General features: G+C 34.1%; 1 protein-coding gene across 1 annotated transcript in view; it reads right to left on the bottom strand.

Annotated features, from left to right (window-relative positions):
- Positions 1-3980, bottom strand: part of LOC139898934 (protein disulfide-isomerase 5-2-like) — a 4006-nt gene extending 26 nt beyond the window's left edge. Inside the window, exons 1-5 of the mRNA XM_071881738.1 lie at positions 3648-3980; positions 2694-2797; positions 1992-2362; positions 1308-1615; positions 1-590 (exon numbers count right to left, since the gene is read on the bottom strand). The exon at positions 1-590 is cut by the window's left edge and continues 26 nt beyond it. Of these exons, the coding sequence (XP_071737839.1) occupies positions 273-590; positions 1308-1615; positions 1992-2362; positions 2694-2797; positions 3648-3863 (1317 nt within the window). The 5' untranslated portion in view covers positions 3864-3980 and the 3' untranslated portion in view covers positions 1-272. The remainder of the gene's footprint in view (positions 591-1307; positions 1616-1991; positions 2363-2693; positions 2798-3647) is intronic.
- Between the last annotated feature and the right edge of the window lie 8523 nt (positions 3981-12503).

The following is a 12503-nucleotide window of genomic DNA, read 5'->3' as shown; positions in this document are numbered from 1 at the left end:
CCGCACAAAGACCGTCTACGGACAATAAAAGATCACAATCTCTAAGTTAGACTTGCCATAACATGTGATAACACTATTCTATGATAAGAATTCTTTCAATTTTTCATAGTTTAACAAGCTTGTAACAGCAAACATCTAAGAACCATGGTTCAAAACAAATACTACTAGGAAAGTATACTTAACAAATACAAAAATCAACCACCTAACACAAACAGTTCCTGAAACAATCCACAACTATGCAACGTGCATTCGTATTAGAAAAACGTCTCTTCCTAATCTTCCTTATCTTCCTTGTCAGCAGATACGCGTGCTTCTCTGGTATCAGAAACAGAGGTTGAGCCGGTTGCAGCAGATGGGTCCCGCGTACCAACCACCAATGGTTCTTCCTTTCCAATTGTTGCGATTAGAAATATGACAGCAATCAAAAAGATCATAATGTAGATAGTCCTCATGCCAATAAGTGAACCAAAATATCCCGAAAACGAAGGTCCTAACGACTTCTCGATAACTTTTCCATCTTTGTATCTTTCAAGAAATTGTGTAATTTGAGAACCTTTATCCTCGGTATGTATCTGCTCTGACCCGATAACCTGATAACAATCAATACAATAAATATTTAACTCACAATCAAGGTTGAAAAAGACACGAGACGGAGACGAGTAGGTATCTTGAAAGGTCAAGTTGGATGAGTCGGTACCTGAATACGTTGAAAAACGTTGACTTTTGTATAAAATTATACAGTATTAAATATAAATATTTCAAACTTAAATATTTTAAACATATAAATAAATTTCAAAATCAATTTATTTGTGATGTATTTTTATAACATATACGTTTTTTATAATGTTTTTTTCTAATTATAATGTATTTATTAAATTTATCTTTAAGGGATACATTTTCAAAATTATAACTTAAATATTTATTAGTTTAAATTAAAATATACGTTTTTTATAATGTTTTTTTTTCTAATTATAATGTATTTATTAAATTTATCTTTAAGGGATACTATGTAAATCGGTGTTTTTCCCAGCTAATCTTTAAAAGGTCTTGGGATTTTCGTTTACACCATAACAAGGCCAGACAAAAAGTCAACTTTTGACCGACGTTGACCAACTTTTTCCGAATTATGACCCGACTTTTAGCGATGACCGACTAATTAAATGTTTTTGTACGGAACCGGACAGGCTAGTCACCAAACTGCCGCAACCGCCGTTTGCAACCATGTGCCAAATCTTAACCTCCATACTAATTAAATCATAATCTAAAACTGAGAGCTAAATTTAGCAGTAAAAGTATTTGCAGCTTACCGAAAAAAAGACTTCGTTTCCATCCCATACAACCATCTTCGGCAACGGTGTTTTCCTACCAACTTCAAAAGCCTCAGCAAAATCTTGCCATTGGTTATAACCGACATAAGCAAACACATACTCACGGTTTGCAGATGCAGCAGCCCTTAACAGCTTGATTAATTCTTTTGATTCATAATGTGTTTCATCCTCCACAATCGTCAGTACAATTCGTCTATCGTCATCTTTCAATAGCTTCAAACTTTCTTCGGTGATGGGTAGGGTCAATGGCAATGAACTCTGTTTTATAAATTCTTCCAAAAACTTGTCTGTGTGTATAAGAGTATAATGTTTAGAACTTAATGGACTTAATTGGACATAATGACATATAATTGAATAAGTTGCATGGGGTTTGTTTTTGACTTAATGAAAATAAAATGTTTTAATAATTTAAGTCATGAAAATGTGAATTTTCACATTAAACCCTACTCTTTCAAAACTGCTAACATAACTACTTATAACTGTCGTATCTACAAGGTTAAATTTTGTAATTTTAATGTACATAAAACAAAGAATAACTATTTACTCATCACTTATTCCTCACAGACATCACAAGTTCATTCAGACTACAGAAGTTAATAAAAATAAAAAACAAACAGGGGTATTAGTGTTAATGAATTAGACCACACAATTAAATTAACTAACCTTCAAAAGGACCATAAAAGATGTTTTGTTCTTTGAAGTTAGGATGAAGAGCTAATAACGCAGGCACCTTATCAAAATCATACAACGCCATCGTTTTTTCTGAAAAATCCTTTGCTACAGAGAACCATGCGTTTTTCTTGAACTTAATCGCCAAATTTGATATTGATGACTCATCCAAACCGAAGCCTATAAATATAGGAAAAGACGTCCCAGCCGCTTCAATAAAGTCGGTAATACTAGATTCGGATTCAAGAACCGTAACATCGGGAGCTACAAACTTTCTAAGGTACCGAACTAATAAGTCGGATTTTCGTGGGCCGTGATAATCAGTCGGTACTCCATGCATGAAAATCTTTAAGGTGGGAAAGCCACTGCATCACAGTAAAAACGCGTGTTTTAAAGGTGGCAATTTCAACCCATTTACTTATATATGGGTCGAGTAGCGGTACGTTTCATTTCTAATGCGTCAAACAAGTTCTATATTAAAAATTAACTTGCAATGTGCAAAAGACATAAGTGTGTCAAAAGTTGTGAATGAGTAAAATTCTAATGCATAAATCCTCCTTTAAAATCATATTCATAAATAGAATACTATTGAAATAACATCTTTTGTAATCATATTTGAAACCCATATTGCCAAGTCTAGTTTGAAATATGTTGTTATAACATGAGCTGGAAAGAAACTAAAGGAATGGAACATACTCAATTTTATATTTTGAAGCAACACGCGAATACTTGTCAGCATCTATTTTTGCAATTACAACAGGCTTCTTCAATCCCGAAAGCATAGGAGCAGCTTTATCTAACTGAAATAAGCAAAGAACAATTTTTCAGCTTTTATATAACAAATCGTCTTCATTATTGACCTAGAGTCGAGATTTAGCACCAATTCGTCTCGACTTACTATCTGTTAAGATGGTTCTCATAACACCATTATCTATTTGTAAATTACTAAATTTATGTTCTATAAGTAATATCTACGTTTCCATTCAACTCAACTAAATCAAGCGATACTTTCCATGCGTGTATACGTTCTACAACTCATATCTGAGCTCACATTTAATTCAAAACATACTTTTCATGTAGATATACTTACTGAAGACGATCTATTTTATGGTGAGGCAGCATCATCAATTTGTACATACAATAAAGATAAGAGTCTAACTTTCATTTAGAAACCGCTAAGCACCTAAAACCTGTCAAAATTTACGGTTGAATAATGAATTTTAACTAAAAAAGTTACTTTTTAATAAACTAACATCCCATAAAAAATTGGTTTCTTATCCATAACCCCAAGGGTTACCATTAAGAAATCCTTATATAAAACATGAAAAGTAATGTTATCTGATAACATACAACTAAAACCTTGTTAATTTGAATACATACAACAGGTTATTGGATCAAGTTGGATACATTTCAATTGATTAACCCTATTCGTTGAACACAAATACACAATAAGCAACAAGTTATTTCCTTTTAAGTATAATAAATTGTTAACAGAAAAGGTGATCACTAATTCACTATTCACTAAACCCTATTTCTTAAGCAGAATAGGTAACAAGGTTTATTCCTTTTACGCATGAGAGAATGGTACAAACACTAACTAACTTAATTTTAATTAATTAATTAAATAAACAAATAAAATAAATAAATAACCTCTGGAGAAAGACGCTTGCAGTGACCACACCATGGGGCGTAGAAATCAAGCAAGATGAAATCAAAAGAAGAAATAGCGGAATCTAAATTGGATTCATTAAGCTCCAACACTTTTCCATCATAATCTGTCTCCTTAAATTCATGGCAAGATACAGTAGATATAGATATAGATACGATACAAAGTGATAATAGTAACAACACCACCACTCTAGACATTGATTAGGGTTCTTGTGGTTTTATAAATTATTAATACAGAATAGAATGAAATCAAATAATGGGAATCCAACAACTCTGGATCGGAACTTTGTTTAATGTACGAGAGAGCTTGGCGATCAAATCCATTGAATTGAATATTTGTTTAAATTATATGTTAATGTAAATTACATAAATACTCCCTGCGGTCCTACTTGTTTTCGAATTTGACTGTATTATGAGTTATGACAACAAGAACAATAATAACAAGTCAACAACATCGCATCCCCTTTTTTTGATATGGTTCAAAGAACTCACATCGCCTAGATGTAAATCTAGTGGATTGTAAATCTAGTGGATGCCATATAAGTCAAGGTGTCCCCTCCGCTTTCAAGCTAGCTTTTGGGAGTGAGTTATATACTTTGACTTATGACTTGTTCCGGTAATCCTCCGATAACGTTCTGGGTTTGTCTGTGGGACAACTTCGAATTAATAGTAATTCTGGAAGTCCGTAACAATTGGTATCAGAGCCTACCCACCTAGCGGGTTTCGACAACTCGGAGTGGTGGCTTAGCTTTTGTAGGTGTCACTTTTTAACGAGAAGACGAGCGTGAAGATGTTATGTTTGACAAGACTTAACTATGATGTTTTCTTACTTCGTTTTAAAACTGACTGTGACCAGAGTTAGCTTTGGATGCTATTAACATTGAAATGTGTCCTTTTGTAAATAGTAATATGGATATGTCTTTTCCAGTTAAATATGTATTTCGGCTATAATGTTACGTAGCATCGGGCATAATGATTCAACAATTAGTTGCAAGTTACAGTAGGTATGTAAATATGAAGTTTGTTTTAATGAAAATGATTTATTTAATTAATATAATGCTTCAGCAATAGTTTTTTTAAAAAATGGCAGTGTCACAAAAGTCAAATTGGAAACTCATATTTTAAAGTCAAGCTCAAAGGTTCAAGAAAGCTCACCGAAAAGTCAAATTGAAAGCTCATACCTGAAAGTCAAGTTCAAAGGTTCAAGAAAACTCACCGGAAAGTCAAATCGAAAAGTCGAGTTAAAAGGTTCAAGAAAACTCACCGGAAGTCAAACTAGAAAGTTAAATCAGAAAGTCAAGTTCAAAGGTTCAAAAAGTCAAACCGTAGAGTCAAACCGAAAAGTCATAACAGAAGGTCAAGTTCAAAGGTTCAATATAACTAACTGAAAAGTTAAACATGAAAGTCAAATCGGAAAGTCAAGTTCAAAGGTTAAGGAAAACTCACCGGAAGGAAAGTCAAATCAGAAACTCATATCATAAAGTTAATCTCAGAGGTTCAAGAAGTGAAACCGGAAAATCAAGTCCAAAGATGTAAGAAAACTCACCGGAAAATCAAGTTCAAAAGTTCAAGAAAACTCATTGGAAAATCAAAGCAGAAAGTTATAACGACCCTCATTTTTCCATTCTATATTTTTTCAATATTAAATGCCCAAACAATATAATTAAAACTTAATGATCAAACTTTAATCAACAATTGTTAAGTGTTAAGAGTTAGAAAACATATTAATTAACTTTGTGCAATAATTGACAAGTTAATAAAAGATGAAAATAATAAACTGTTAGTCGACACTCGCTACTAATTAAAATTTATGCATTTATGTAATATTATAACTAATAACCTGTAAGTAATAAATAAAAAGTGACATTTATATAAATAATAAAATAATTGGGAACTAAATATATACAAGTCATGAATTAGTAAAAAGAAAATAATACTTATCAATGTAGTAAATGTAAAAATAATAATAGTAATAATAATGAGACTAAAGAATCTTAAACCATTACATCCTTATGTTGACTAAAAATAAGGTATAAACTAGTACCACCTATTGTTGACTAAAAAAAAAAAAATTATAAAACTCATTTTATCAACTTTATTTTCACTATAAATAGCACCCATTTGTTTCATTTCAACTCACACCTCAAAACACACTCTCAACTTGAAAGAAACTCTCCCAAGTCTCAGCAACTATTTTTTTGTAAGTCCCCTAATTAATTTATATAGTTTTTATTAAGTTTTTATATAGTTTTATGCTAGTTTTTATGTTAAAAACTAATTAAATACGAAATTAATTTTAATAAAAAATGTAAATACATGATAATTAGTGTTAAGTATCCTAATGTCTATAAAAATTAGTTTCATGAATTATAAAGTCGGAATAGTATTTATTAAAAATCAAAAACTGATTTTTTTTATAAACCGAAATACATAAATGATTTTTATTAAATAGTAAACGAATTTTTTTGTAAAATTTTATTTTAGTCGCTTGCTATATCATATGTAAGGGTAATTATAAATTTTTTTTATAATTAAATTCGCATGTTTAATATTTAATTTGAATTTTCTTCTGAAAACGCTACAGTACCCGATTAAACTGTTTTTTATAATAAAATGAAATTACATGTTACAGCAGGTTTTTAACCATGATAACTATTAAAAACTACTTAATAACTATTAATAAAGTTATAAAAATATTTGTAGAATTAATGGTTATGTATTTCTATTTAATTTTTTTTATTAAAACTAAAAACTACACAATAGTATGATTAAATAGTTAAACTATTTATATAAATGTATAAATAATTTTTATGACTTTGTTGTAACATTATAAGCATAGAAAAAATATTGGTTGAATTAATTTGGTTCATTTAATAATTAATTCTTTATAAACTTTGTATTATTACAAACCGAAAGGAAAATGGAAAATAAATACTTAAACACCATAACAAAAATCTATAAATTTTTCTTAAGCTTATTTTGATCAGTAGAACATAAGAAAAATATAAAATGTGATGTTTAATTTGTTTACCTATTTATTTACATTTTAGCTATTAAAACAATAATAAAAAGTGTTATTTAATACACAAAACTTAATATTAATGTGTATAAAAATTTTATTATGTTTTATACATATTACCTACTGATATTAAATCAATATTACACTTGTTAATATTATTAGATAATTAATTGATGCTATTATTGATCTAAAACAAAATTTAAAATAAATATATATATGTATCCTTACATATATATAATATTTATATATATTGAAACACTTATAAGTAAAATAACTAAAGTGTTGTATTCCTATACACACCTAAAAATATATTGGATCGGTATATTAGACTTGTATAGATCTTAAACTTTCTCGATGTGGATGGAAGCTCGAAAGTCTTAGGTGGAGGGTCTGGATTGACCAATTTAACGGATCCTAGTGCTCAGAAACCTAATGACCTGAAAAGTCCATTTTAAATTGAAAGTGGGTAGATTGGAAGCTTGTCTAATATGCAAAAGCCTTTCCAAAACGATAAACAATCTTTAAACTTACTACACACGAAAATACTTAAACTTATCTTCATACGGGCAAAACATCTAAACTATTCTCAACTTATTCTTAGGTTGACTTATCTTGTGCTTCGATCATCCATACATTCTCTTTAAGGACTACCTTACTTCATCGAATTACTAAGGTGATTTTTATAGCCCCACTTTACTTGAGCTCAATTTACTTTTTATACTTATTGGGGTGAGACACATGCTGCTTTTACTATTTACAATTTAGACACAAGTACCAACTAAAACTATGCTATACCCGGCTATGTCCGACTAAGTCCCTACAGTGATATTTTTAGGTGCTGCGGCATGCTTAGTTATTGGGGGTAGGCCTATCGGGAGTAACGTCCCCGATACATTTGATGTTATCTTTGTATTGCTTGATAATGAAATTAAACCGACAAGTAGAACTAACTTGTCATGGGGCAAACTTGAACGTTTAGTCTAAATATCACGCACTGGCATAACTTTTTGATCATGCGGGAGATCAACCTTACAAATTAAATCTTGTGGTCTAAAACAAACGGTCAAACTTATTTGTTAAACCTATGAACTTCACTCAACCTTTTGGTTGACACTTTAGCATGTTTTGTCTCAGGTGCTGTTTGATTCAAGCTCTTATACTTACTGCTTATGTGATGCTACTTGGACATAGGATCAAGAGATATCGCATTTATTACTTCTGCATGTGAACATTTCCATTATTGTTATTCCTATCATTGTAACTACGTTTCATTTTCCGCTGCGTGCTCAATAAAGTTTGTTTTATCATTTAGTATTGTTCTCGTATATTATAATATGTTGGTTGATTTGATATTAAGTCACATTTCACCCAGGCCCTAACTGGGGGTGTGACAGATTGGTATCAGAGCAAACCAGGCTGTTATAGAGAACCAGGATTGCATTTTTATGTGTGCCTTACTTGTTAGCTAGGGTGCCTTAGCAATCTAGGAAACTATAACCTTTCCTGCCTTAGACTTAAAGCACTTAGGATTGTCGTATAATCTTAACAATTATGCTTTAATAAACTTGACTCAAAGATTCTAATCAAGGTCTCTTTCCTAATGATAGGATGTCAAGCTCAAGCGTTAACAAGCCCAACAAAGCAACTCACAACCCTACCACCGAAGTAGGTGTTGGACACTCTTCAACTTCGAGACCAGTTCGAAGTCCTCTTTATAGTCCTGCTTCACCACCGCTGAATTATAGCCCGAATACTATTTTAGATTCACATGGGTCTCCTCAATACTACCCAACTCCGAGAACCCAAGATAAGGGAAAACGGCATGAAGAAGTTGGTCCATCAAGGAAGAGAGCCCGATCTCCTTTTTATGATGGTCCTAAGTATGAAATCATGAGATTACGAAACGATACCGAGAGAAACATTGGAGGTCTACTTCGCCACATGGAAAGAGTGGATCGTCGAATGAAGAAACTTATGAAAGAAAACGTCGAGCTAAGAAAGGAGTTGCTGATGCTAAAGTGCGAGGAAGAACGCAACACTCGCTGGGGAAAGCAATCACTTGCTTACCTCAAGGAGGATGTTGATGTCCGAATGAAAATGGAGAAAGGTCGAGTCGACGAACAACTTACCATAAGAGAGTACAACACTAATGCCGTAAACAGTCGTGTTACCAACCTTTATGACAACTTCGAGTATCTCTATGAGAAACAAAAGACGAAAAATAAGAAAGTTGAGGAGTTTATGAAGAAGGTTGGAGACGAAATATGAAGACTACTTCAATCTTAATATTTCCTAGTTATTTTTCCTATTTTCCATCTATGTAAAGGCTGTGCCTTAAACAATTTCTATTTCCGAATCGTGTAATAAAGGCTTATTTAATGCCTCGTTCTAATAATATAAAGTGTTTTATTAATATCATGCGATATCAATACTTTAGTTTATTCATACTTGTGATTACTCAAACTTATAACTTGTTAAACTTATCAAACATATGTTCACTTTTATGTAGTGACATCATGGTTCGTTCAGCTGCACCTACCGTTAACAACGTTGTGTTAACTACTGAGCAATTCCAACAGTTACTCGCTGCTGCCCAAGGCAACGCCCAAGCTAATCATGCTAATACTCAACCAAAACCTTGTTCCTACAAGGACTTTACAAACTGTCACCCTCCCGCTTTTAAGGGAAACGAAGAAGCTGTCGAACTAGTTCGTTGGTTCGAAAAGATGGAATCTATTTTCCGTATTTGCAACTGTGGTGATGATGATCGAGTAAAGTATGCCACTAGCTCGTTGGGTGGTAATGCTTTAACTTGGTGGACTGCTTATGCCAAGTCCGTAGGAATTGATAATGCTAATGCAATTCCATGGGACGAACTCAAAAGTATGATGGTCAACAAATTCTGCCCAAGGAGTCAAGTTCAGAAGCTTGAAGCTGAGTTCTGGGAACTCAGGGTCAAGGGTACTGACATTGAGAATTATACCAATCGTTATCTGGAGCTTTCTACTCTATGTCCTGAAATGTTTCCTACTGAAGCTAGAAGAATTGAGCGGTATATTGAAGGTCTTCCCGAGGATGTTCAAGGGAATGTTATTGCTGCTGAGAAGGTTACTTTGGATGCTGTGATTCTCATGACACAAAATCTCATGTTGGCCAAGAGAAGAAGGGCGTCGGCCAATAAGCAAGTTGAAACCAAGGGTAATGATGGTAAGAGGAAGTTTGAGCCGTCTCAAGGTTCAACTCAGAATGTTAGTAAAAAGCTTATGGATAGTACAAGGACGAATTATAAGGGCACTTATCCTTTTTGTGTTCGTTGTGAAAGGCATCACCCGTGGCAGTGCACTGCCACTTGTTCGTTGTGTAAGAAAGTGGGACACGTAGCTAAGACGTGTAGGACTCCTCCAAAGAATAAATCTATTGTTCCTGCCAAAGCTCCTCCTACTTGTTATACTTGTGGGGAAAAGGGACACATTAGTCCAAATTGCCCTAAGAAGAGAGATAATCCTGCTACTGGAGCCAATACTACTGCTGCAAAGGGTCGTGCATTTGTTATTACTGCTGCTGAAGCCCGAGATGAAGATGAGGTCATCACGGGTACGTATCTCGTCAATAATTGCTACGCAACTATTTTATTCGATACTGGTGCCGACCGAAGTTACGTATCTAATGAATTTTGTACCCTATTTACTGAAAAGCCTCAACCCTTAGAAACTAAACGATTAGTAGAAGTAGCCAATGGAAAGATCATGAAAGTTGATAAAATTTATAAAAACTGCAACCTAATCTTAGCCAGCAAAGAATTTAAGATAGACCTTTTGCCGGTCGAGCTAGGAAGTTTCGATGTCGTAGTTGGAATGGATTGGTTACGTCCATTAAGAGCTGCGATCATGTGTTACGATAAAACCGTTCATGTTCCATTAGGAAATGGAGAGACTCTTATTATCCAAGGTGAAAAGAGTGGTTCCAATCTCAATATTATCTCCTGTATTAAAACCCACAAATACCTTATGAAAGGTTATCCAGCTATTCTAGCCCACGTTAATCTGATTGAATCGAAAGAGAAGCGAATTGAAGATGTACCAGTAGTTAAAGACTTTCCCGATGTGTTTCCCGAAGATCTTCCGGGTATTCCACCTCCTCGACAAGTTGAATTCCAAATTGATTTAACTCCTGGTGCTGCTCCTGTTGCTAAAGCACCATACCGTTTAGCACCTTCCGAAATGAAGGAATTATCCAACCAACTCCAAGAACTATTGGATAAAGGTTTCATTCGTCCAAGCTCGTCCCCTTGGGGAGCTCCTATTCTGTTTGTTAAAAAGAAGGATGGTACATTAAGGATGTGCATTGATTACCGCGAACTTAACAAGCTTACTATCAAGAACCGTTATCCGTTGCCACGTATTGATGATCTATTTGACCAACTTCAAGGGTCAAGTGTTTATTCAAAGATTGATTTAAGATCCGGTTATCACCAACTCAAGGTCAAGGAATCCGATATTCCTAAGACTGCTTTTCGCACTCGTTATGGGCACTATGAATTCTGTGTCATGCCTTTTGGTTTAACTAATGCTCCTGCCGTGTTCATGGACCTCATGAATCGTGTTTGTAAACCGTATCTTGACAAATTTGTCATCGTATTCATTGACGACATCTTGATCTATTCGAAGAATGAGAAAGAGCATGAGCAACATTTGCGCATGATTCTTGAACTCTTACGAAAGGAACAACTTTATGCTAAATTTTCTAAGTGCGAGTTTTGGCTCAAAACCGTACAATTTCTCGGACATGTTGTTGATAGAAACAGAATACATGTCGATCCAGCTAAGATTACTGCTATTCAGAACTGGGAGATACCAAAGACTGCAAAGCATATTCGTCAATTTTTGGGACTTGCCGGTTACTATCGAAGGTTTATAAAAGATTTTTCTCTCATTGCCAAACCTCTTACAAAGCTGACTCAAAAAGGGAAGAAATTTGAGTGGTCCGAAGAACAGGAATCTGCTTTCAAGATTCTAAAGGAGAAGTTGACCACAGCCCCGATTCTTTCTTTACCTGAAGGTACCGACGACTTTGTTGTTTACTGCGATGCCTCAAAGCATGGCTTTGGTTGTGTTTTAATGCAACGAGAGAAGGTTATCGCCTATGCATCTAGACAGTTGAAGAAACATGAAGTAAACTATACCACACATGACCTAGAGTTAGGTGCCGTGGTATTTGCATTAAAGATATGGAGACATTATCTCTATGGTAATCACTTTACGGTGTACACTGACCATAAAAGTCTTCGACACATCTTTGATCAAAAACAGCTGAATATGAGGCAAAGTCGATGGCTCGAGACATTGAACGATTATTATTGTGAGCTGAAATATCATCCAGGCAAGGCGAATGTAGTTGCCGATGCCCTTAGTTGAAAAGACGATATTAAACGTGTTCGTGCTTTAAACCTAAAAATCAAATCGAATCTTATTTCACGAATCTGTGAAGCTCAATTGGAAGCTATTAGACCGACACTTATCGAAGGTGAAGGACCTATTGGTTTTGAGAACCAACTTCAAGTGAAAGCTAATGGTACACGGTACTTTGGCAATAGAATCTGGGTTCCTCGTTTTGGTAATCTTCGCGAACTAGTCTTGGATGAAGCACATAAGACTAGATATTCTATCCATCCCGGTTCCAGTAAGATGTATCACGATGTGAAGGAATTCTACTGGTGGCCTAACATGAAAGCCGATATTGCTACTTATGTTAGTAAGTGTCTCACTTGTTTGAAAGTCAAGGCCGAACATCAAAAGCCTTCTGGTCTGTTGACACAACCC

Source organism: Rutidosis leptorrhynchoides, chromosome 3, assembly GCF_046630445.1.
Source record: "Rutidosis leptorrhynchoides isolate AG116_Rl617_1_P2 chromosome 3, CSIRO_AGI_Rlap_v1, whole genome shotgun sequence".
Lineage (NCBI taxonomy): Eukaryota > Viridiplantae > Streptophyta > Magnoliopsida > Asterales > Asteraceae > Rutidosis > Rutidosis leptorrhynchoides.
The sequence above is the reverse complement of the archived record's forward strand: the minus strand, read 5'-3'. Positions and strand labels throughout refer to the sequence as shown.